Below are 24515 nucleotides of genomic sequence, written 5' to 3' on the forward strand. Positions count from 1 at the left end.
AAAGCGCTTTGATGGTCCTGAAAGGTGCTGCATAAGTGCAAGTCTGGCTTTTTGTTTAATGGGGTTGGCATTACTGTTACAGCGCCATCAAGAATGCGGGGCTGTAAGGTGAAAACATTTGCAAAAAGCAAAAGCACTGCGACATGAAAAATTGAAATCAGAGGTGTCCAAAGGTTTGGTCAAGTAAATGGAAGCCACTCCTCCAGCTCTACTCACCCTTCATGCCCAATCCAGCCTCACCTTCAATTTAAAATGGTGCCGGGAAGCTCGCGCCCAATCTTGTAACCGGCCCTGCCACGTTTTACGTTGGAGGGAGAGACTGAAATGATCTAATCCACCCACCCCCATCCTGTTCGATAGCGTCCTGTTTCCAACAATTAATATATACGTGAAAAACCAGTACTATTTGCTTGTACATTTTCTCATGTTTCTTTGTAATTGGGCTGGAGATTCGACGTCCACCTGAGCTCTCTCTCCACCGCCCCCTCCCCCCCCTCAGGCGGAGTGGAATGGACCAAGGGAGGGGGAAGAGCGCGAGCGCTCGAGTAACGGCCGGCGCGGGAGGAATCGCGAGCGGGCTGCTGTGAGGTGGCGGGCGGCAACTGGCGTGACGCAAAGAGAGGCACAGCAACCGGAGAGAGGAGCAGTGGTGGGTGAGGAATGTAGGGTGCAGGAATTCGGGAGGGGGTTATTTTTGTGGGGCATGGGTGAGAGGATAGAACGAAAGGACTTGCCTTTCCGCAGCTGCTTTCACGAGCTCGGGACGTCCCAAAGCGTTTTACTGCCAGTGGAGGGCTTGTTTTTGAAGTGCAGCCACCGTTGTCATGCAGGAAACGCAGCAAGCTCATATGCGCACAGCAAGATCCCACAAATAACAATGTGATAATGACCAGATAATCTGCTTTTAAATGCGGTTTTTAAAAAATGTTTTTTTGGTGCCCTGGCCAATATTTATCCCTCAATCAACATCTAAAAGCAGATTATCTGGTCATTATCACGTTGCTGTTTGTGTGAACTTGCATGTGCGCAAATTGGTTGCCACGTTTCCCACATTACAACAGTGACTACACTCCAAAAGTACTTCATTGGCTGTAAAGCGTTTTGAGATGTCATGTGGTTGTGAAAGGTGCTATATAAAACCAAGTTTCAAGTCTTTCTCGCTATCCTTTGAAATTGTGCTAAGGGATCTTTTTACTTGTACCTGAGAAAGGGCAGATGAGACCTCTGTTTAACGTCTCATCCAAAAGACGGAACTTTCAACAGTGCAGGACTGAGGGAGTGCACGCAGTACTGCGCTGGAGTGTCAGCCTGGACTATGTGCTCAAGTCTCTGGAGTGGGGCCTGAACCCATGATGTTTGACTCGGACATGAGAGTGCTACCACTGACCCAAGGCTGACATTTAAAAGTGGGGGATGGGTTAAGAGACCTGAGGGGGCGGAAGAGAGAGAAAGACATCTGGGAATGGGGAGAAAAGGGTATTGCGGAAGAGATGGTGAGGGTCACTGACTCGGAAAGAAGGGCAATGATTGGGGAGGCAAGGACTTGGGTTCGGAAGGGTGTGGGGAGAGGGAGGGGCAGAGGTGGTCATGGACGAAAGGGAGATAAATGACTGTCTGAGGATGGATCAGAGGCTGGAGAGGTGAGAAGAGAGGAGCAGGGCCTGGGGGAGAGAAGGGATAAGGAATTGGGGGAGGGACCTTATTCTGGAGGAGGCCTGCATAGAGACTTCAGGGGGTCAGTTGCTGGAAACAGGTTGAGTGTGTGTAAAAAAAAAAGTGAGGGGAAAGGAGAGAGAGGGGGCAAAGACTGGAGGGTGGTGAGAGCGGGAGGTAAGATGAGAAGGGTGCTGGGACCGAGGCAGGAGGGAGGGTGAGAAATTAAGTGGGCTAGGAATTAAATGAGGTGAGGAGGGTACAGTAATTTGTAAATTTAGAGTAACATGCCATATCTATGATCAGGGGTGTTTTTCATTCATTTCAGTTGATAGCCTGAATACTCATTATTGAATCTAGAAATCGATAATATGGGTGTGATCATTCTTTTCATTTCCGTATAATCGTCTGGTTGTGTGATTCGCGTGACAGTGGGAGCTGCTGCATGCTTATTGATTGAGATGTTTTTGTTTACTATAGCTGAACCAGCAATGGAGCCAAGTTGTCAGAAGCAAAAGATGAAGTTTCGGTGGGATGACAACGCCATTGACTCTCCAACAAAATACAGGAAATACACAACTGAGCTGCCAGTGTCACAGGACCAAGAAAGCAATAATGAGGCTATGTCTAACAGTGATTCTGTGTCTGATCACATAGACAGCATCCAGAAGATCAGTCTAAAGACAGGGAGAGAAAAGAAGCCAGCTGATAGCAGCATTAAACAAGTGAATGACATGCCAGAAATCGTTTCTTCAGATGACCTTGCCTTTGCCCAATCACAAGACCTCCATTTCTGCTGTAAAAATAAATGGAAAAAGAGTTATTCGTTTAGGAAGACTCTGTTCAGTGACAAAAACCACTATCGTAAAAGATTTGCACCAAGATCTCCACAACTAGAGCCTGCCGAGGAGGTATTTTTAACACTATGTTCTTTATCTTCTGGTATGAAAATAATGTCCTCGAAACCAATAGCGGTTCAACCTTTAGATTTGTGGTTAGAGACTCGGCTTGGTTTCTTTTGCACCCTTACTGTGTTAACGCATTCTCTTCCTGCCCCCGCATTGTTATCTCTGGTGTCCCCCAAGAATCTATCATTGGCACCCTCCTATTTCTCATCTACATAACATAAAAACTAGGAGCAGGAGTGAGCCATTTAGCCCCTCGAGCCTGCTCTGCCATTTAATAAGATCATGGCTGATCTGATCATGGACTCAGCTTCACTTCCCTGTCCGCTGCCCATAACTCTTCATTCCCTTATCGTTCAAAAATCTGTCTTATTTCTGCCTTAAATATATTTAATGACCCAGCCTCCACAGCTCTCTGGGACAGAGAATTCCATAGATTTACAACTCCTGAGAAAATAAATTCCTCCTCATCGCAGTTTTAAATGGGTGGCCCCTTATTCGGAGACTATGTCCCCTAGTTTTAGTTTCCCCTATGAGTGGAAATATCCTATCTGCATCCACCTTGTCGAGCCCCCTCATTATCTTATATGTTTCGATAAGATCACCTCGTTCTTCTGAACTCCAATGAGTAAGCGCACCCTATCTTCATAAGTCAACCCCCTGATCTCCGGAATCAACCTAGTAAATCTTCTCTGAACAGCCTCCAATGCAAGTATATCCTTCCTTAAGTACGGAAACCAAAACTGTACGCAGACTTTAGGTGTGGCCTCACCAATACCCTGTACAGTTGTAGCAGGACTTCTTTGCTTTTATACTCTATCCCCCTTGCAATAAAGGCCAACATTCCATTTGCCTTCCTGATTACTTGCTGTACCTGCATACTAACTTTTTGTGTTTCATGCACAAGGACCCCCAGGTCTCTCTGTACTGCAGCACTTTGCAATTTTTCTCCATTTAAATTATAATTTGCACTTCTATTATTTCTGCCAAAGTGGATGACCTCACGTTTTGCCACATTATACTCCAGCTGCCAAATTTTTGCTCACTCACTTAGCCTGTCTATTATCCCATTGCAGATTCATTTTGTCCCCTCAATTTTCTTTCTCACCCATCTTTGTATCATCAGCAAAGTTAGCTACATTACACTCGGTCCCTTCATCCAGGTCATTAATATAGATTATAAATAGTTGAGGCCCCAGCACCGATCCCTGCAGCACCCCACTAGTTACTGTTTGCCAATCGGAAAATGACCCATTTATCCCGACTCTCTGTTTTCTGTTAGTCAATCCTCTATCCATGCTAATATATTACCCCCAATCCCGTGAACTTTTATCTTGTGCAGTAATCTTTTATGTGGCACCTTATCGAATGCTTTCTGGAAATCAAAATACGCGACATCCACTGGTTCCCGCTTATCCACCCTGCTCATTACATCCTCAAAGAACTCCAGGAAATTTGTCAAACATGATTTCTCTTTCATAAAACATGTTGCTCCTTGGTGACATCATCCAAAAACACAGCGTCAGTTTCCACATGTACGCTGATGACACCCAGCTCTACCTCACTACCACTTCTCTCGAGCCCTCCACGGTCTCTAAATTGTCAGACCGTTCTGGATGAGCAGAAATGTTCTCGAATTGAATATTGGGAAGACTGAAGCCATTATTTTCGGTCCCCGCCACAAACTCTGTTCCCTAACCACTGACTCCATCCCTCTCCCCAAATTCTGTCTGAGGCTAAACCAGACAGTTTGCAAACTTGGTGTCATATTTGACCCTGAAATGAGCTTTCGACCACATATCTGCAGCATAACTAAGACTGCTAATTTCCACTTCTGTAACATTGCCCTTCTCGTCCCTTGTCTCAGCTCATCCACGGCTGAAGCCCTTATCCATGCCTTTGTTACCTCTAGACTTGACTACTCCAACGTACTCCTGGCTGGCCTTCCACGTTCTACCCTACATAAACTAGAGGTGATCCCAAACTCGGCTGCCCGTGTCCTAACTCCTGCTCACCCATCACCCCCTGTGCTCGCTGACCTACATTGGCTTCCGGTTAAGCAATGCCTCGATTTCAAAATTCTCATCCTTATTTTCAAATCCCTCCATGACCTCGCCCCTCCCTATCTCTATAATCTCCTCCAGCCCCACAGCCCCCCAAGATGTCTACGCTCCTCTAATTCTGCCCTCTTGAACATCCCTGATTATAATCGCTCAACCATTGGTGGCCATGTCTTCTGTTGCCAAGGTCCCAAGCTCTGAAACTCCCTGCCTTAATCTCTTCGCCTCTCTTCCTTTCTTTCCTCCCTCAAGACGCTCCTTAAAACCTGCCTCTCTGACCAAGCTTTTGGTCACCTGTGCTAATTTCTACTTGTGTGTCTCGGTGTCAAATTTTTTATCTCATAATACTTCTGTGAAATGCCTTGGGATGTTTCATTACATTAAAGGCGCTATATAAATACAAGTTGTTGTTGATTGGGCACCAGACACTGACCTGCCACTTCTGATGCCCAGCAAGAGCGCCACCCTTTCCTCTAGCTCCGATAACTGCCTTAGAGTTTCCCTTTGCTGGGGAGACTAGAACCAGGGGTCACAGTCTCAGAATAAGGTGTCGGCCATTTAGGACTGAGATGAGAAACTTCTTCATTCAAAGGGCGGTGAATCTTTGGAATTCTCGATCCCAGAGAACTGTGGATGCTCAGTCTTTGAGTATATTCAAGACAGATTGATAGATTTTTGGATATTAAGGGAATTGAGGGATATGGGGATAGTGCAGGAAAGTGGAGTTGAGGTAAAAGATCAGCCATGCTCTTATTGAATGGCGGAGCAGGCTTGAGGGGCCGAATGGCCTACCTCATGCTCCTAATTCTTATGTTCTTTACCTGCTAATGGTCACAATTATGGTGACTAAACATGTTATTGTTTGAAAGAGTTTTTAAGAAGAGAAATTCTAAAAGTTACTTTTCTTTTTCAAAATAGAGAAGCTGCACAAAACCCCTGCTCTCCCTAGCCGTAGTTGGTTATGTTACTCAGTTCTGATACTCTTCTGTGATTGGAATGGAGTGACTTCATCAGCTACCTTGTTCTTTAAGCCACAACATCAATGGCCATGTATTTCCAATGTGAATTCAGGACTGACACTCATGAGAATGCCTTTTGCCTGAGTGAAAGAAATTAAAATGTGCTGGGTAGAAATGGGTGGTTTTTCTTTCTAAACCCGCTGTCACATGATGTATTTCCTGTAATTCTGCAGTTACATTGCCTGTAATCCGTATTTATAAATAACACGCACCTTTCAGCAGGTGGCACATTGTCTCCATCTAGTGGCTGCTGCATATGGAGTGGCTTCTTTTTCTATATTGTTCCAAAATGCCTGTTAATGTAAATAGTATTTCAGTGATTGATTTTGATCCTGAGGTGACTATGCATAGGAGTGTATTCATTGGTGATATTTTTACTTTTCTCAGATTCGCTAGGGGTGAAATTGGTCTTGGACAGCCTGTTTTACACACTGTCTAACTTCAATGGAAAAGAAAATCAGGCAGCATGTAAAACTATTGCCCGTTTTAAGCTACTGTCCAAGATCAATTTCACCCCCATTGTCTTCCTGCTCCCAACATCAACTGCTTGTTCATGTGATGGTTATCCACAAGGTCATTATCCCAATTTTCCTATTAAAAGTTATCCCTGGTCAGCGAATCAGCGCCACGGTCTGCATACAAAATTGCTGACCGGATTCATTGCTTGATGGTGCTTTAGTATCTATATTCACCAATTATGACATCTCAATTATCATCCATAACATCAACATCATGGACTGGTTTAACCTGATACTATGCTTGCTAAACACAGTGATTGAGATTGTAATACATTTGCCCACATGTGTAGTACTGCTTCTACTGTCAATCTTGGGAACAATGACAAGAACAGGAGCTTTCTATGAACAATCTTCTCACACTTTGGCATCTTGGTCCAATGGCTGGAGTTTAGAAGTGGCCTTCATTAGGAACAATTTGATTCTGATCTTCCTATGTCAAACATTTTTCTGCATGCTGATAGTGAAAAGAAAGGCTTTGCGTTTCTGTCTAAATGTTCTATGATTGAATTCGTAGAACTCCCATAAACACTCTTTATTTGTGCAGTTGGTCACTGGAAGTTTCTTTGCCAAGGTTTCTCAAGCATCAAAGAATCTTGGATTTTCCATTGCCAGCTTTTTCCTTCCTGCATTATTGCATGGAATACAAATATATTTTTCTGATGTATTTGCATTCATGGTAAATACAACAATATTCTGACAATTTTTAAAATAATTCAACCAACTACTGAATGCTTGGAAATCATTCCTATTTGCCCACTAATGTGAGGATCTTTTCTTGTACTAGTGGTCCCTACAGTGCAATATTCTTGCATCTCTGCAGCTGGAACCACTTCCACGTCAATTCAGATATCTTGTATGTCTGTATGATTATTTTGCAATTGTTCTCCGCATTTTCTTCATATAAATTCATTGGTGTTATCCTAAATTTAAAGTGCTCTGCAAGTTATGGCTTCTAATTTTTCTTTCTGCCAGGACCAAAATATGGAGGCATTCAGCAATCCCTAATTTTGTCCTGGACTACTTAACTATGCCTTTTTAAAGGCTACAGAAATGATCTTGTGTGTTGTACACTCGATGTATGTATCCACAAAATTGAGAGCAACAAATGTTTACACACACTGTCCACAGCCTAAGCATGTCTTTTTAAAAAATGAATAAATTAGAGGGCTGAACTAGGGATGGGTCAAATTGCTGACAAATACACAAAAGCTTGCAAAAGAGTGGCCACATAGAGAGCTGACCATTCTAAAAAGGTGACTAATAAAGGTTGCACTGTGTGTGTGTGTAAAATTACAGGTTAAAACAAATTAAACCTCTTTTCACTTGATATTCTTTGTCTTAATTGGTGATTTTTTGTAATGTTCTAACTTTTTACTGTTGGCATAAATCACAGAGTACAGAAGCTGAAAGGGGAAGTCTATCTGCAGTATTGAGCAGTACCTCGAAGAAGAGTTCAGAATCTGTAGTCAAGGCAAGAGATTACAAAGGTATCATTCGACAAGAGACTCTGAAGGTAGCATCTGTACAGGGTACTAAAGTCCTCTACCTTAAAGCCATATCAGAAGCTATTGGTAGGGACTTCCAGAAAAAACAGATACAAGGCCCTGCCAGAGACACCAGCCACACCAAAGAGACACGGGCTGGATTAGTACCAGCGGAACCTCTAACAGAAGATTGTGGGCAAACCCAAGAAGGCGTTTGGCAAGAAACAACTCATGGGGGTGGTTCTTCTCAATACAGCAGTCAACAACAAGAAATTGATGCTGAAAATAATTCTATGGAACCAAAGTGGAACAGCAGATTGAAGACCTACAAAGGAAATCTAGATGAAAGACCAACCCCAGAGCTGGTATTTGTAGATGTGGCTGTGGATAATGAGACAGGTGTAAAAGAAAAGAAGAAGAATCTCCTTCCAAAAAATGAGAATGATCACTTCAAGGTATTCACAGTAAGACTGCATTTTAAATTTTGATCTTTTTTGTCAATGTTGTGCTATAAAGGACATGGTAGGAAGAGAAGTTCAGTTCTCCATTGTTGAGGTCCATTTTTCAGAGGCCCTGTTTCTATGCTGTATATTCTATGTGTCTTGCTGCCAATCCTGTATTTGATGAGGTTTGAGGTCAAAATAGAAAGGGGAAAATTTCATACAAAAGCATCAGATTAGAATTGAGTGGACTTTCGAAACATGAAAACTGCAACCGAGACTCCAGGATGGTATGTTGCCTCCCTGGTGCAAGGGTCAAGGATGTCTCGGAGCGGGTGCAGGACATTCTGAAATGGGAGGGAGAACAGCCAGTTGTCGTGGTGCACATTGGTACCAACGACATAGGTAAAAAAAAAAGGGATGAGGTCCTACGAAACGAATTTAAGGAGCTAGGAGCTAAATTTAAAAAGTAGGACCTCAAAAGTAGTAATCTCGGGATTGCTACCAGTGCCACGTGCTAGTCAGAGTAGGAATCGCAGGATAGCACAGATGAATACGTGGCTTGAGCAGTGGTGCAGCAGGGAGGGATTCAAATTCCTGGGGCATTGGAACCGGTTCTGGGGGAGATGGGACCAGTACAAACCGGACGGTCTGCACCTGGGCAGGACCGGAACCAATGTCCTAGGGGGAGTGTTTGCTAGTGCTGTTGGGGAGGAGTTCAACTAATATGGCAGGGGGATGGGAACCAATGCAGGGAGACAAAAGGGAGGCGGAGGGGAGATGGGTGGGGGTGGGGGGCGGAGAGGCCCGGGGCGGGGAACAGGAAGGGCCACTGTGCGGCAGAATTCTAAAAGGACAAAGGGTGTTAAAAAAACAAGCCTGAAGGCTTTGTGTCTTAATGCAAGGAGTATCCGCAATAAGGTGAATGAATTAACTGCAAATAGATGTTAACAAATATGATGTGATTGGGATTACGGAGATGTGGCTCCAGGATGATCAGGGCTGGGAACTCAACATCCAGGGGTATTCAACATTCAGGAAGGATAGAATAAAAGGAAAAGGAGGTGGGGTAGCATTGCTGGTTAAAGAGGAGATTAATGCAATAGTTAGGAAAGACATTAGCTTGGATGATGTGGAATCTATATGGGTAGAGCTGCAGAACACTAAAGGGCAAAAAACGTTAGTGGGAGTTGTGGTACAGACCTCCAAACAGTAGTAGTGATGTTGGGGAGGGTATCAAACAGGAAATTAGGGGTGCATGCAATAAAAGTGCAGCAGTTATAATGGGTGACTTTAATATGCACATAGATTGGGCTAGCCAAACTGGAAGCAATACAGTGGAGGAGGATTTCCTGGAGTGCATAAGGGATGGTTTCCTAGACCAGTATGTCGAGGAACCAACTAGGGGGGAGGCCATCTTAGACTGGGTGTTGTGTAATGAGAGAGGACTAATTAGCAATCTCATTGTGCGAGGCCCCTTGGGGAAGAGTGAGCATAATATGGTGGAATTCTGCATTAGGATGGAGAATGATACAGTTAATTCAGAGACCATGGTCCAGAACTTAAAGAAGGGTAACTTTGAAGGTATGAGGCGTGAATTGGCTAGGATAGATTGGCGAATTATACTTAAGGGGTTGACTGTGGATGGGCAATGGCAGACATTTAGAGACCGCATGGATGAATTACAACAATTGTACATTCCTATCTGGCGTAAAAATAAAAAAGGGAAGGTGGCTCAACCGTGGCTACCTAGGGAAATCAGGGATAGTATTAAAGCCAAGGAAGTAGCATACAAATTGGCCAGAAATAGCAGCGAACCTGGGGACTGGGAGAAATTTAGAACTCAGCAGAGGAGGACAAAGGATTTGATTAGGGCAGGGAAAATGGAGTACGAGAAGAAGCTTGCAGGGAACATTAAGGCGGATTGCAAAAGTTTCTATAGGTATGTAAAGAGAAAAAGGTTAGTAAAGACAAACGTAGGTCCCCTGCAGTCAGAATCAGGGGAAGTCATAACTGGGAACAAAGAAATGGCAGACCAATTGAACAAGTACTTTGGTTCGGTATTCACTAAGGAGGACACAAACAACCTTCCGGATATAAAAGGGGTCAGAGGGTCTAGTAGGGAGGAGGAACTGAGGGAAATCTTTATTAGTCGGGAAATTGTGTTGGGGAAATTGATGGGATTGAAGGCCGATAAATCCCCAGGGCCTGATGGACTGCATCCCAGAGTACTTAAGGAGGTGGCCTTGGAAATAGCGGATGCATTGACAGTCATTTTCCAACATTCCATTGACTCTGGATCAGTTCCTATCGAGTGGAGGGTAGCCAATGTAACCTCATTTTTTTAAAAAGGAGGGAGAGAGAAAACAGGGAATTATAGACCGGTCAGCCTGACCTCAGTAGTGTGTAAAATGATGGAATCAATTATTAAGGATGTCATAGCAGCGCATTTGGAAAATGGTGACATGATAGGTCCAAGTCAGCATGGATTTGTGAAAGGGAAATCATGCTTGACAAATCTTCTGGAATTTTTTGAGGATGTTTCCAGTAAAGTGGACAAAGGAGAACCAGTTGATGTGGTATATTTGGACTTTCAGAAGGCTTTCGACAAGGTCCCACACAAGAGATTAATGTGCAAAGTTAAAGCACATGGGATTGGGGGTAGTGTGCTGACGTGGATTGAGAACTGGTTGTCAGACAGGAAGCAAAGAGTAGGAGTAAATGGGTACTTTTCAGAATGGCAGGCAGTGACTAGTGGGGTACTGCAAGGTTCTGTGCTGGGGCCCCAGCTGTTTACATTGTACATTAATGATTTAGACGAGGGGATTAAATGTAATATCTCCAAATTTGCGGATGACACTAAGTTGGGTGGCAGTGTGAGCTGCGAGGAGGATGCTGTGAGGCTGCAGAGTGACTTGGATAGGTTAGGTGAGTGGGCAAATGCATGGCAGATGAAGTATAATGTGGATAAATGTGAGATTATCCACTTTGGTGGTAAAAACAGAGAGACAGACTTTTATCTGAATGGTGACAGATTAGGAAAAGGGAAGGTGCAACGAGACCTGGGTGTCATGGTACATCAGTCATTGAAGGTTGGCATGCAGGTACAGCAGGCGGTTAAGAAAGCAAATGGCATGTTGGCCTTCATAGCGAGGGGATTTGAGTACAGGGGCAGGGAGGTGTTGCTACAGTTGTACAGGGCCTTGGTGAGGCCACACCTGGAGTATTGTGTACAATTTTGGTCTCCTAACTTGAGGAAGGACATTCTTGCTATTGAGGGAGTGCAGCGAAGATTCACCAGACTGATTCCCGGGATGGTGGGACTGACCTATCAAGAAAGACTGGATCAACTGGGCTTGTATTCACTGGAGTTCAGAAGAATGAGAGGGGACCGCATAGAAACGTTTAAAATTCTGACGGGTTTAGACAGGTTAGATGCAGGAAGAATGTTCCCAATGTTGGGGAAGTCCAGAACCAGGGGTCACAGTCTAAGGATAAGGGGTAAGCCATTTAGGACCGAGATGAGGAGAGACTTCTTCACCCAGAGAGTGGTGAACCTGTGGAATTCTCTGCCACAGAAAGTGGTTGGGGCCAATTCACTAAATATATTCAAAAGGGAGTTAGATGAAGTCCTTACTACTCGGGGGATCAAGGGGTATGGCGAGAAAGCAGGAAGGGGGTACTGAAGTTTCATGTTCAGCCATGAACTCATTGAATGGCGGTGCAGGCTAGAAGGGCTGAATGGCCTGCTCCTGCACCTATTTTCTATGTTTCTATGAAGAGTGAGCTAGCTAAGGTGAGATGGAAAGCGATATATGAGCACACAGGACTGCAGGTGGTCAATGGGATCGTTTTAAGAGGGATTGAAAATTTGCAAAATAAATATATACATTTTTTTAAAACTACGTTGCAGAATGCCCTGGATAAATAGAGCGGTTTGATAGTTATATTGAAGAAGGCAGCATATAGAATACCAGAAAATAAGGAAAGAGGTTAAGGGTTGTTAAATGTGAAGTGGGACCCAAGTGGAGAGGAAAGTGAATTAGTAGAGGATAAGTAGAAATTGGCAAGGATACTTAACAAGTACCTTACTTTGGTGGTTACAAACGAAAAGGATATGTGGGAGGAGGTAAATCCTGAATTGAGATGAAAGATGCAGTAAATAAGTTAGAGAAATGGGGAAAGAAATATTGGAGGCCCTAGAAATTATATTTGTATTCTACACTGGATGTGTGCCGGAGAACTGGAGAGTGGCCAATGTCATGCCCATTTTCCCAAAGGGAGCCCAGGCTATTCTGGGTAATTACAAGTCAGTTACTTTAACATCTATGGCAGGCAACATTTTGGAATTGTTAATTAAATTAGATTACTAAATGAAGAGAAAATAATTAGAAGCAATCAACACAGATTAGTGTGCTAACTTTAGTTTGTCCTTTTCAATATTTGAAGGACATGGATCTAATTTTATTTCTAGAATGTCACTTGCCAGAGAGTGGTATGAAGGTATATTCATACCACATTAATGGAGTTGTCCCTGTTTTTTGATTACTCGTCAGTAGATGGGTGCAGAGAGAAACTGAGGCAGACAGTTATAAAATGAGCTAGTGTTTTGCCTTCAGCAATTCAATTCTGTGAAGCACTATTAAATCTGGTCTCGATCCAATTTTCAAAATGCACATCTATTACATCATCTGCACTGTAACTTCAATATAAAGTTTTCATTTTGTTTTGGGCTTGGTTATGAATTACTTTTATTTTTTAAAACAGAAATTGACCTCTGATGAAGATCCATCGTTTGGAAGTGACTGGTCTGATGTGGAAGACCCCACAGTTTTAGCTATGTTTTCACAAGAAGATTCTAGTCCAATGTGCAACCTGGAAAATTCCAAGTCCAGTACCCCATTACCCACTGAATATATTACATATCCATCATTCTTGTATTCTAGCCCCTCTTGCCCATATTCAGAATACTGGTCAAACCCTCAAACTCCTCAACAAACTTCATCATCCAGCAGCCGTTATGATACTTGGTATCAGCATAACTATGCTGACAATGGAACAGAATCCTTCCCAAGCTATTCAGTAAATTCTTCCCAAAGTTCTAGGCCCACTATTAGCAATAGCTTGTCTTTTGAGTCATCAGACTGCTCACTACGTCAGCTCAATAATAACAGTAACATGGATGGGAGTACAGGTTCCCTCAACGCCTCAGTAGAAGATTCAGAAGCTTTGGCTAATAATTCCGAGAATCGGTGCCAAGAAAACTGGGGGCTGAACTACCAAAGTGAAGGTTTTATAGACACACATTGTCATTTGGACTTTTTGTACTCTAAGTTATCCTTTCGCGGATCTTTTGCAAAGTTTATGAAGGTTTACGACAGCACGTTTCCAGCAGAGTTTCACGGCTGTATCACAGATTTCTGTGACCCTCGCAGTCTGGTTCTTGGGAACTTGTGGGAAAATTTACTGGAAGAACCGCTTGTTTGGGGTGCTTTTGGCTGTCATCCACATTTTGCCCGTTACTACACAAATTCACAGGAAAGGGCAATTATCCAAGCACTGAGACACCCGAAAGCAGTCGCTTTTGGAGAGATGGGATTGGACTACTCTTATAAGTGTTCAACAGACATTACCAAACAAAAACAGGTATGTGGGATGGAGATGGGGCAATTCATTTAAGTGAATTAATTTATCTGCTGAATTTTAGAAATTTATGCAAGGAGGGTAATTAAATTATAGTATTAGAGATTTGAGAAAATGTAATCTTTAAAAGCCAATACATATATGTCAGTAATAATTTGAACTAATTACCCAGATCCTTTAATTACTAGGCAGCGCCATCATCAATCCAGGATATCGTGTTGTTTTCTTTTACTTAGTATGCATGTATAGTCTAGAATTTGCAGGGACAATTTTTGTTCATCCTAGTTAAGGGATTTGTTATTTTGTCTTTCTTTTATTTATTTATATGTATGTACGTCTATGTCACATGTCTGTGTCAACCATGCTGATTTGCTCAAATTTCCTATTGCGTAATACGAAGCAGACTAAAAACAATTTACTTCACTTCCAATCAGCAGTGAGAAAAAAATCACCAAATGAATGACATTTTTTCTGAAGCACAGCAATCTGGAATCATTAACTAGCATAAATGAGCCATATTGCTCAACAACTTTCCTCACACTGATTTCAATCGCCATTTTCTTTCTTTACAAATCACTGTGTACAGCTAAAATAACATACACAACAAACACACAAATTACACAATTCTAAAATCGAAAATCACTTAACTAAATTTTTAGAAATGCCTTGGGGTTGAATTGGAAATTTCACCTGGGCTTTCGGGCTGGGGATTTCCAGCTGCTGTGGACAAATACTGTAGACATGATGCGTCATAAGAGTTTTTTTATATATAGTTTAAACCTTTAAGTAAAAATTCTGAGCTAACGGTATTTGGGATTTTTTTTTGACATAGAGAAAAAAAGAATGAACTTGCATTTATATAGTGCCATTCATATCTTCAGGATGTCCCACGGTATTTTGTAACCGATCGGTTATTGTTTTGTATGAAAACCTGTCAGTCAATTTGTGTGGAGCTAGGTCCCATAAACAGGAAATGAGATAAATGACCATTTAGTGTGTCTTTGGTGCTGCTGGTTGAATGATAATGGTCTCCCCTGATCTTCACATAGTACCATGGCATGGCATCTTTTCCATCCGCCTGAGCAGGCAGATAAAGCTGCAGTTTTAACATTTTGTCCAAAAGACAGCATCTCCGACAGTATAGCACTCCCTCAATTGGTGCATGTGTCGTGCAGGTGGGGGGGGGGAATAGATGTTGGAGCTTAAGGATTATTGATAAATACATTCTTGTTTTTGTCAGGTCTTTGAGAGACAGCTAAAGCTTGCAGTGGCTTTAAAGAAGCCGCTTGTCATACACTGCAGGGATGCTGACCAAGACCTTTTTGAGATAATGAAAATCAATGTGCCAAAGGACTACAAGATTCATAGGTGAAATGATGATTCTACTTGTGCTTTGGCTTTGTAAGAGGGATTATTTTCTCTTGTTTAAAACCATGAGCGCATGCAGGTTCCCAAGATGCGTGAGGTCCTCAAAATTATCTCTAGCCTATGTTCTTTATGGGGTTATATTATACGTAGAGCTCGTGGGCTGGTTGATGTGTTTTTGTTTAGCCACATGTCTCCGAATCATTAGTGCAGGCGTATGGATTATGAGTCCAGTAACATAACCACTATGCTACCGTACCACAATGGATTTGTAGTTTTTGCTGAAGCAGTTGCTAGTGTAGCAGTTCCAAGGGCATCATAACTAGACACTTCCTGCTTCCCTCACCCCCAGTAGCCATGTAATCTCCTGGGAGAGGCAAAAAAAAACTAGGGCCAATAAAGGAAAAATATGCTGGAAAATTTCCCTCTGACCCCCTCAGGCGAGCAAAATCAGTCCAGAAGATAATATGGACCATGTGTTATCTATTAATCCACGTGCCTTCTATATGATGCGATCTCTGCCCCAGCCAAGAAGCGATCCAGCTCCCTCTTGAAGGACGTGATCCAATGCTGCAGTAAATATGCTGTATTCTAAGGATGGGAGAACAACTGTTGGGTGTGGGCTGCAGCAGCACCATAGTAAACACATTCTAGGTCCTGGATCAGCTGTAAGCAACCCCATGGGAGATGTACTGATAGTACAATAAAGTGGATTTTTTTTCCTCTGTCATAGTGAGCTTGGCGATAAAGAATTATTTTATTTTTCTCCTCCACTAGCTGAGTGAACAGGTTGGATACCTGTTCCCAGGTGTCTGTGTTACTGGCTTCTAGAAGGTACTAAGAGTGAACTGGCTGACTTTCTGTCATTCAACTGTTTTTATTAATAAGACCAAAAGAATGTTTTAGGAAAACTGATTCATGCCAGAAAATGTCATATTTTGTTGAGATTGGTTTTAATTTTGGATTTTGATCTTTCATTCTGTAGGCATTGTTTTACGGGCCGTTATGAGGTGATTGAACCATTTCTACAGGAATTTTCTAATTTGTCGGTTGGGTTCACAGCTCTGTTAACCTACCCAACTGCTGCTGTGACCAAGGAAGCAGTAAGAAAAATCCCAATCGAGAGGATTGTCGTAGAAACTGATGCACCATACTTCTTGCCTAGAGGGGTCAGTTGTGTTCTGCTAATACCATCTCTGAAGCTGCTTAAATAGTAATAGCTCCAGGTGGACCTAAGCAACTGGCTAGTTACCCATTGGAATGTATATGTAAATCACAATCACTGACTCTGCAATCTAGGATTGATCATAAAACAGCCAAAATACAGAAAATCTTTGCATGCTTCACTTACAATACTTAAATAGTATTTGGCAGAGTCTTAATGTTACAAAATTGAGATAGTGAAGCTGATCTCAAAAAAACCACCATCTGACAACTGTAATTCAATCCGAGTTCATTTTGTACTGCACGAAGCTTTCTTGCTAAAATAGTATCTAAAGGGTGTTTAAAATGTAAAATTGCTTCATCATTTTCTTCTCAATCCAACATTTTTTTTGTGCTAGTTATTATTGCATCTCAGCATAAATCTTTCTCAGGCCTCATACAGCTCAGGTTAGGCGTAGAATAAAGCTACCTCCATTTGGCCTGAACAAAATGCTTTTGCTCCAACTTCATGGTGTTTCATGTTATGCCAGAGTTTTTTTCATATCTGCCATTCTTTGGCTCTCTCTGAATAAGATTCCAGTATTATAGGCTCAAGCCACAGTATAAACCACCTACTAGGAACTGAACTGTGATTGTCCAAACATGTTTCCTGTAGGACATTCAGCCAGCAGAGAAATAGCACTTTCATCCCATCAATTTGGGATGGTTTGAGTGCCAGAGATAAAAGGGCAGTATGGTAACCCATAAGCTACCGTTATAGATGTCATGAGCTACGTGGGCATCTGTTAACGAGGTATTTTTGCTTGACACTAGTTTCTTTTTCAAAATTGGTAATGTTAACTAAAACACTTGCCAATACTGATTAGTGAGCTGGAAGTTTAGACTTAATTAGATTTTAAACATGTGTGTAAGAAAAGTCACACTTCAGGCACTACATTTGTTTTTAGTGCAAAACAAAGCATTTGGGGAATTTCAATAGGTGTGCATAATATCAACTTGTTTGTTGCAAAATCAACAATATTCAGATCTCGGTGCTAAAAATGATGCTCAAGTATTAAAGTGCTTTCAATATATTCTGCACCAGAAAGCAACATTAAGGCAAAATTGAGTACTAAGTTCTTTTTTCACTGCTGAGATATCAATGTCTCCAAGATTATGAAAAGTTATGATGAAGTAAATAACGATAGATGGCTTCCACTGGTAATGAGAAGGCATGAATTTAAAATCACAAAAAAGATAAAGGAGAGGATTGAAAAGTTTTGTACAGATGGTGGTTAGAATGTGAAATTCTCTGCCATAAACTGTGGAAGCAGAACAGTTTTTTAAAAGGAAAATAGATCGTTGCATGTAAAAAGAATATTAAATGGTATGGGGAGCGTGGATTAGACTAGGCACCAATACAATTCTATGAATGCTTTTTATGTTAAGTTAGGAACAGGAGTAGGCCATTCAGCTCCTTAAGCCTGTTCATTGAGATCATGGTTGATCTGCGACCTGACGCCTGCCTTTGGCCCATAACCCTCAGATATTATCAATCTCTGATTTAAAATTAACAATTGATTAATCAATTGCTGTTTGCAGAAGAGAGTTCCAAAATTCTACCATCCTTTGTGTATAGAAGTATTTCTTAATTTCATTCCTGAAAAGTCTGGCTTTAATTTTTAGACCATGCTCCCTAGTCCGAGAATCCTCACCCAGTGGAAGTTTCTCTCTCTAAACTATCTGTTGCCCTTAATATCTTGAAAACTTTTATCAGATTACCCCTTAATGTTCTAAATTCTAGGGAATACAACCCTAATTTGTGTAATCTCTCCTTGTAACTTAACCCTTGAAGTCCGGGTATCATTCTGTTAAACCTATACTGCACTCCTTCCTATGGTGTGGTGCCCAGAACTGCTCACGGTTCTCCAGGTGTGGTCTAACCACGGTTTTGTATTGTTGCAGTATAACTTCTACCCCCTTGTATTCTAGTCCTCTAGATATAAAGGCCAGCATTCCATTAGTCTTTTTGATTAATTTCTGTACCTGTTCGTGACATTTTAATGATCTGTTTACCTGGGCCCCCAAGGCTCTTTGGACATCCACTATTTTTAGCTTTTCACCATTTAGAAAGTATCCTGTTCTATCCTTTTTAGGTCCAAAGTGATGACCTCACATTTGCCTACATTAAAATCCATTTGCCACAGTTTTGCCCATTCATTTAATCTGTCGATATCGCTTTGTAATTTTATGCTTTTATCTGCACCACCTACAATTCCACCTATCTTTGTGTCATCAGCAAATTTGAATATATGACATTCTATGCCATCATCTAAGTCGTTGATTACTGTGAGTAGTTGAGGCCCCAACACAGATCCCTGTGGGACACCATTAGGCACATCCTGCCAATCTGAGTACCCACCCATTATCCCTACTGTCTGTCTCCTGTCGCTCAGCCAATTTCCTAACCAGGTCAATAAAAGTGCCCTCAATTAGTTAATAGTCTTTTATGCGTGACTTTATCAAATGCCTTCTGGAGGTCCATATAAATAACATCCATAGACATTCCCCTGTCCATTACTTTAGTCACCTCTTCAAAAAATTCAATCAGGTTTGTCAGGCGTGACCTACGTTTCACAAATCCATGCTGACTCTCTGATCAACTGAAAATGTTCACGGTGTTCAGTCATCCTGTCTTTAATTATAGACTCTCGCAATTTCCCGACAACAGATGTTAGGCTAACCGGTAAATTCCCTGGTTTCCCTCTCACCATTTTTCAATAGCGCAGTGACATGTGCAATTTTCCATTATAAAGCAACAGTTCCTGAATCGACAAAACTTTGGAAAATTATAGTAAGAACATCTGCAATGTGCTCACCTACTTCCTTTACAACCCTGGGATGGAAACCATCTGGTCCTGGGGATATGTCACTCTTTAGTGTCATTATTTTCTTCATTATTATTTTACATAAGTTAAATTTATTGAGTCCCTATCCCTGTTTTAGTTTCCTTGAGATTTCTGGTATACTATCCGCTTTACTGTAAATTCTGACGTAAAGTATTATTCAACATGTCCACCGTTTCCTTATCGTTGATAATATCACTGCTTTGTTTTTAAGGGGCAACATTGCTCCTGACTACACTCTTTTTCCTAATATAATTGTAAAAAAATTTGTGTTGCTTTTGATATCTCTTTCAAGTTTCCTTTCATACTCCCTTTTTGTAGCTCTTGCTGTCTGTTTTGTGACCTTTTGCTGTTCCTTGTATCTTTCCCATTTGCTAGGATCTGTGCTTTTTGCACTTTTGTATGCTCTTTCTTTTAGTTTTATGCTGTCCCATGCCTCTTTAGTTGTCCATGGCTGTATTTTTGGTAAGTAGAGCTCCTGCTCCTCCGGGGTATAAACTGGTTCTGTATCACGTTAAATTCTTTTTTGAACATCTCCCACTGATCTGTCATTTTACCCATTAACAGATTTGCCCAGTTTACTGTGGACAGTCTCTGTCTCATCCCTTTGAAGTCAGCCTTACCTAAATCTAGAATCTTAGGAGCTGTTTCACGTTTCTCCCTTTCAAATGCTACGTTGAACTCGATCATGTTATTATCGCTATTGGATAAATGTTAATGCTTAGTTAGGCTGTTAACTAAATCTGGCTCATTACTAAATGTAATATGGCATGCCCCCTTGTTGCCTCTAGGACATATTGTTGTAGAAACTATCCTGGACACACACAAGAAATTCACTACCTTTCTGACAAGTGTTAGTCTGCTTATCCCAATCTATATGAAAGTTAAAATCCCCCATTAAAACCACTCTGCCTTTACTACACGCTTGTCTAATCCCTGCATTGATACAATTTAAGATGGGCTTTTCTTCGTTCAGAATGTCATTTGGCATCATGAGAAATAGGAGCAGGAGTAGGCCGTACGGCCCCTCGAGCCTGCTCTGCCATTCAATATCATGGCTGATCTGATCATGGATTCCGCTCCACTTCCCTGCTCGCTCCCCATAACCCCTTATCGTTTAAGAAACTGTCTATTTCTGTCTTAAATTTATTTAATATCCCAGCTTCCACAGCTCTCTGAGACAGCGAATTCCACAGATTCACAACTCTCTGAGAGAAGAAATCTCTCCTCATCTCAGTTCTAAATGGGTGGCCCCATATTCTAAGATCATTCCCTCTAGTTCTAGTCTCCCCCACCAGTAGAAACATCCTCTCTGCATCCACCTTGTCAAGCCCCCTCATAATCTTATACGTTTCTATAAGATCACCTCTCATTCTTCTGAATTCCAATGAGTAGAGGCCCAACCTACTCAACCATTCCTCATAAGTCAACCCCCTCGTCCCCGGAATCAATCTAGTGAACCTTCTCTGAACTGTCTCCAAAGCAAGCATATCCTTTCGTAAATATGGAAACCAAAACTGCACACAGTATTCCAGGTGTGGCCTCACCAATACACTGTACAGCTTATATACTCTATCCCCTTTGCAATAAAGGCCAAGATTCCATTGGCCTTCCTGATTACTTGCTGGACCTGCATACTATCCTGTGTTTCATGCACAAGCACCCCCAGGTCCCGCTGTACTTCAGCACTTTGCAATCTTTCTCCATTTAAATAATAACTTGCTCTTTGATTTTTTGTTTTGCCAAAGTGCATGACCTCACACATTCCAATATTATACTCCATCTGCAAATTTTTGCCCACTCACTTAGCCTGTCTATGCCCTTTTGCAGATTTTTTATGTCCTCCTCACACATTGCTTTTCCTCCCATCTTTGTATCGTCAGCAAACTTGGCTACGTTACACTCAATCCCTTCTTCCAAGTCATTAATATAAATTATAAATAGTTGGGGTCTCAGCACTGATCCCTGCGGCACCCCACTGGTTACTGATTGCCAACCAGAGAATGAACCATTTATCCCGACTCCGTGAACTTTTATCTTGTGCAGTAATCTTTTGTGTGGCACCTTGTCAAATACCTTCTGGAAGTCCAAATACACCACATCCACTGGTTCCTCTTTATCCACCCTGTTCATTACATCCTCAAAGAATTCCAGAAAATTTGTCAAACATGACTTCCCCTTCATAAATCCATGCTGACTCTGCCTGCCCAAATTCTGCTTTTCCAAATGACCTGTTACTGCTTCTTTAATAATGGACTCCAACATTTTCCCAACCACAGATGTTAGGCTAACTGGTCTATAGTTTCCTGCTTTTTGTCTTCCTCCTTTTTTGAATAGGGGCGTTACATTTGCAATTTTACAATCTGCTGGGACATCCCCAGAATCCAGGGAATTTTGGTAAATTACAACCAATGCATCCACAATCCTTGCCACTACTTCTCTTAAGACCCGAGGATGCAAGCCATCAGGTCAGGGGATTTATCTGCCTTTAGTCCCATTATCTTACTGATACGGTTATAGTGTACTCTACCAGAGTGATGGAGCAATAGTTTTTGCCTTCCAACTCTTTCTCAAGGTGCTGACCTGTTTTTGGCGACGTGACAAGTGTACCTATCACTGTACAGGCTGAAATCTAACAGATTGAGAATTGAACCTAGGCTTTCCTGATCTTTATGGCTCTGTTTCACACTATTCAATGCCATTGCAAATGCACTTTGAGTTCTATACAGTCAGGGAAGTAGAAGTGGAGTCCATGATCAGATCAGCCATGCTTTTATTAAATGGCGGAGCAGGCTCGAGGGGCCAAATGGCCTCCTCCTGCTCATATTTCTTACGTTGCCGAGTTGGGCCATGCTGTGCCAAATGACCATACCCGAGAGGATACCAAGGGTGGGAAAACTGTAGGGCCATTTACCCTAAGCTACTCCTGTGTACTCTTAGCAGTCTGCTAGAGCAGGATTTACAGAAAAGGAGACAGCTTCATCTGAATGTCCAGAACCAGAAAATTCTGGTGTGTCTAGTTCAGTGGATATTTTAACCAGAACACAATGTATGTTTGTATCTGTTTCAGGTCTCCAAGAGGGTCTGTTGCTATTCCCATCCAGGACTTGCCTTGCACACTGTAATGGAAATTGCTAGACAGAAAGCTATGAAACTGTCCACAGTTCTTTCTGTGCTGAGAAAAAATACCCTGGATATATATGGAATATAAACAACCAACAAAGTGTAACTGAAAATGTAATCCCAATTCATTCCCTCTTAAACTATATGGGTCCTGTAAGATAATTGGATACATGACAAATTAAAGTATTACAGTTCAAAATGTTATTTTTCCAGCATGACTTTTTAGTTTACATATTTTTACGTTTTTTTTTTAGTACTGCATGTTTCTTGTCGGCTCTGAATACTGGATGCTGCAATGTTGATTGTAGAGGATCACTAAATTTAAAAGATGATAGGACTTGAACTTAAATCTCTGACTAGGATTTTTCAATGTTTCAAATCAAGATGTTGATCTGGGTCACAAACCCAACAGCTCAAGATTTGTTTCTAGCTATCAGTTTATCTTAATTTATTATTATGGGTGTGTAACTAAAATTAAAAATTACAACAATTATTTTTAAAATATCAGCCTTGTTTCAGTTTTTATTGAAAATTGAGGTATGAAGAGGGGTAGCGCAACATGATTAAGCTCCACTATGCCATGTCACAATGCAGTAGAGAATGATTTGCACTCAGCACTGTGTACATGTTAGATGAGGACTGGTTCAGACTCGTCTGTGATGGTCTCCACCATGATCGAACGCTCCTGGTCAAGACTCCACACGCATACACATCCATAACAGTTTCCTTTCACAGAAAATAAAAGCACTTCTCTCAGTTTTACTGTGCGTACGGTTTTCACCTCTGTATTGAGAGTATCTGTTTGTTAATGGTCTCATTACATCATGTGCTTGATGTAAGACTGCTAAGTTCACATTACTTCCTGAGAATCAGGAAAGTTCACTTGTTGGGTGATTTGGTTATTTTGGTGGTTAAATTTGCATCTGTCTTGCATTAAGTCTTGAACTGTTGCATTCTGTTCAATTAAAGAAAATATTTGTGTTTTCTGCACCGTTGGAAGTGGATTCTGTACACCTGTCCTGATTTTTGCTCTTTGTATCTTAATGTTTTATAGTGAGGGTAGTGAACCTTTCCTTCAGGTACATTTTTTAACCTAAAAGTTGTCACACATATTCTGTTTGGGTGCATTGTTGTCTGTTTGCTGCTGGGGTAGATGGACACAAAAGGAGAAACATTGGTAAATAGGTGGAGCAATGTGTTACTGTACCAACATTCTACAAAGAGGTGAGTAACATGTTGGTGCAGATATTTACTATCCCTGCATAATTGGGCTAGTGGAGGCATTGAGTAGAGGCCCACTACACCCTTGTGCTCAGATTTTTCTCTCCCTTCCTACATCAGCCTGGGCAGCAATTCAGTATCTTGGGAGCTAGAGTAGCATTTGTTGGAAGTGTGGGTACAAGTTACTTGCTTATCCCTGGGCATGGACAGGGAAAAGGTAAAAGTAGGATGAGAGTCACTTCATATTTCAAGGATGATGCTATACACACACAATCTAAATGCAGCAATGACAATATGATGGGTGGGTGAGTTCTGAAGCAGTAAGGGGCTGAATAGCATAAAGCAATGTTACAAATGCCATCAGCAGTCATGGTTCTTAAAGACACTCCCACAGTTTTCTCATAATTTCATAGAATCAAACAGCACAGAACTATGTTATCATGCCCATGCCTGCTCTTTGAAAGAGCTATCCAATTAGCTCAATTTCCCTGCCCTTTCCCCAGAGCTCTGCAATGTTTTCCCCTTCAAGTATTTATCTATCTCTCTTTTGAAAGTTACTATTGAATCTGCTTCCATCGCCCTATTAGCGCAGAACTCGCTCTGTTTTTTAAAAAAACATCTCATCTCTCTGCTGATCCTTTTGCCACTTACCTTAAAATTAGAAGCTTAAAATTTTTTGTTTTTCAGAGATTCCCATTGTCTGGAAGTTTGCATTCTTCATTACTTTATGACAGCTAAACATTTTCATGCTACATGATAGGAAGGGAGTGTTTTCATCATGTATCATACTTTGGACCGAGGGTCTATAGAGGCAGAAGATCCTGAACAAATATTGGCCTGATCCACAAATTGAAATACATCTACATATAGTGAATTGAACATCTCATTGGAAGAAATCCTTAACCCAGACTTCACCATGTGCTTGGATAGTTTTCAGCAGCCAATTTGCACACAATGAGCTCCCACAAATAGCAATGAGATAATGACCAGTTCATCTATTTTAGTGATGTTGGTTGAGCAATAAATGTTGGCCAG

General features: G+C 41.6%; 1 protein-coding gene across 1 annotated transcript; it reads left to right on the forward strand.

Moving 5' to 3' along the window:
- Nucleotides 1–489: 489 nt before the first annotated feature.
- On the forward strand, nucleotides 490–23247 carry tatdn2 (TatD DNase domain containing 2). Its single transcript, XM_070894959.1, has 7 exons — nucleotides 490–653; nucleotides 2134–2564; nucleotides 7549–8103; nucleotides 12847–13725; nucleotides 14963–15090; nucleotides 16073–16256; nucleotides 22207–23247. The coding sequence occupies exons 2-7, from the start codon at nucleotides 2145–2147 to the stop codon at nucleotides 22345–22347; spliced, it is 2307 nt and encodes a 768-aa protein (XP_070751060.1). The 5' UTR covers nucleotides 490–653; nucleotides 2134–2144; the 3' UTR covers nucleotides 22348–23247.
- The last annotated feature ends 1268 nt before the right edge of the window (nucleotides 23248–24515 follow it).

Source organism: Pristiophorus japonicus, chromosome 12 (assembly GCF_044704955.1).
Source record: "Pristiophorus japonicus isolate sPriJap1 chromosome 12, sPriJap1.hap1, whole genome shotgun sequence".
NCBI classification, from domain to species: domain Eukaryota; kingdom Metazoa; phylum Chordata; class Chondrichthyes; family Pristiophoridae; genus Pristiophorus; species Pristiophorus japonicus.

Bases quoted from the DNA above. Each gene is read 5' to 3' on its own strand.
- tatdn2 (XM_070894959.1), top strand. From the start codon at position 2,145: ATGGAGCCAAGTTGTCAGAAGCAAAAGATGAAGTTTCGGTGGGATGAC. The intron at 2,565-7,548 runs GTATTTTTAACA...CATAAATCACAG, and splicing joins AACTAGAGCCTGCCGAGGAG to AGTACAGAAGCTGAAAGGGG. The intron at 8,104-12,846 runs GTAAGACTGCAT...TTTTTAAAACAG, and splicing joins ATCACTTCAAGGTATTCACA to AAATTGACCTCTGATGAAGA.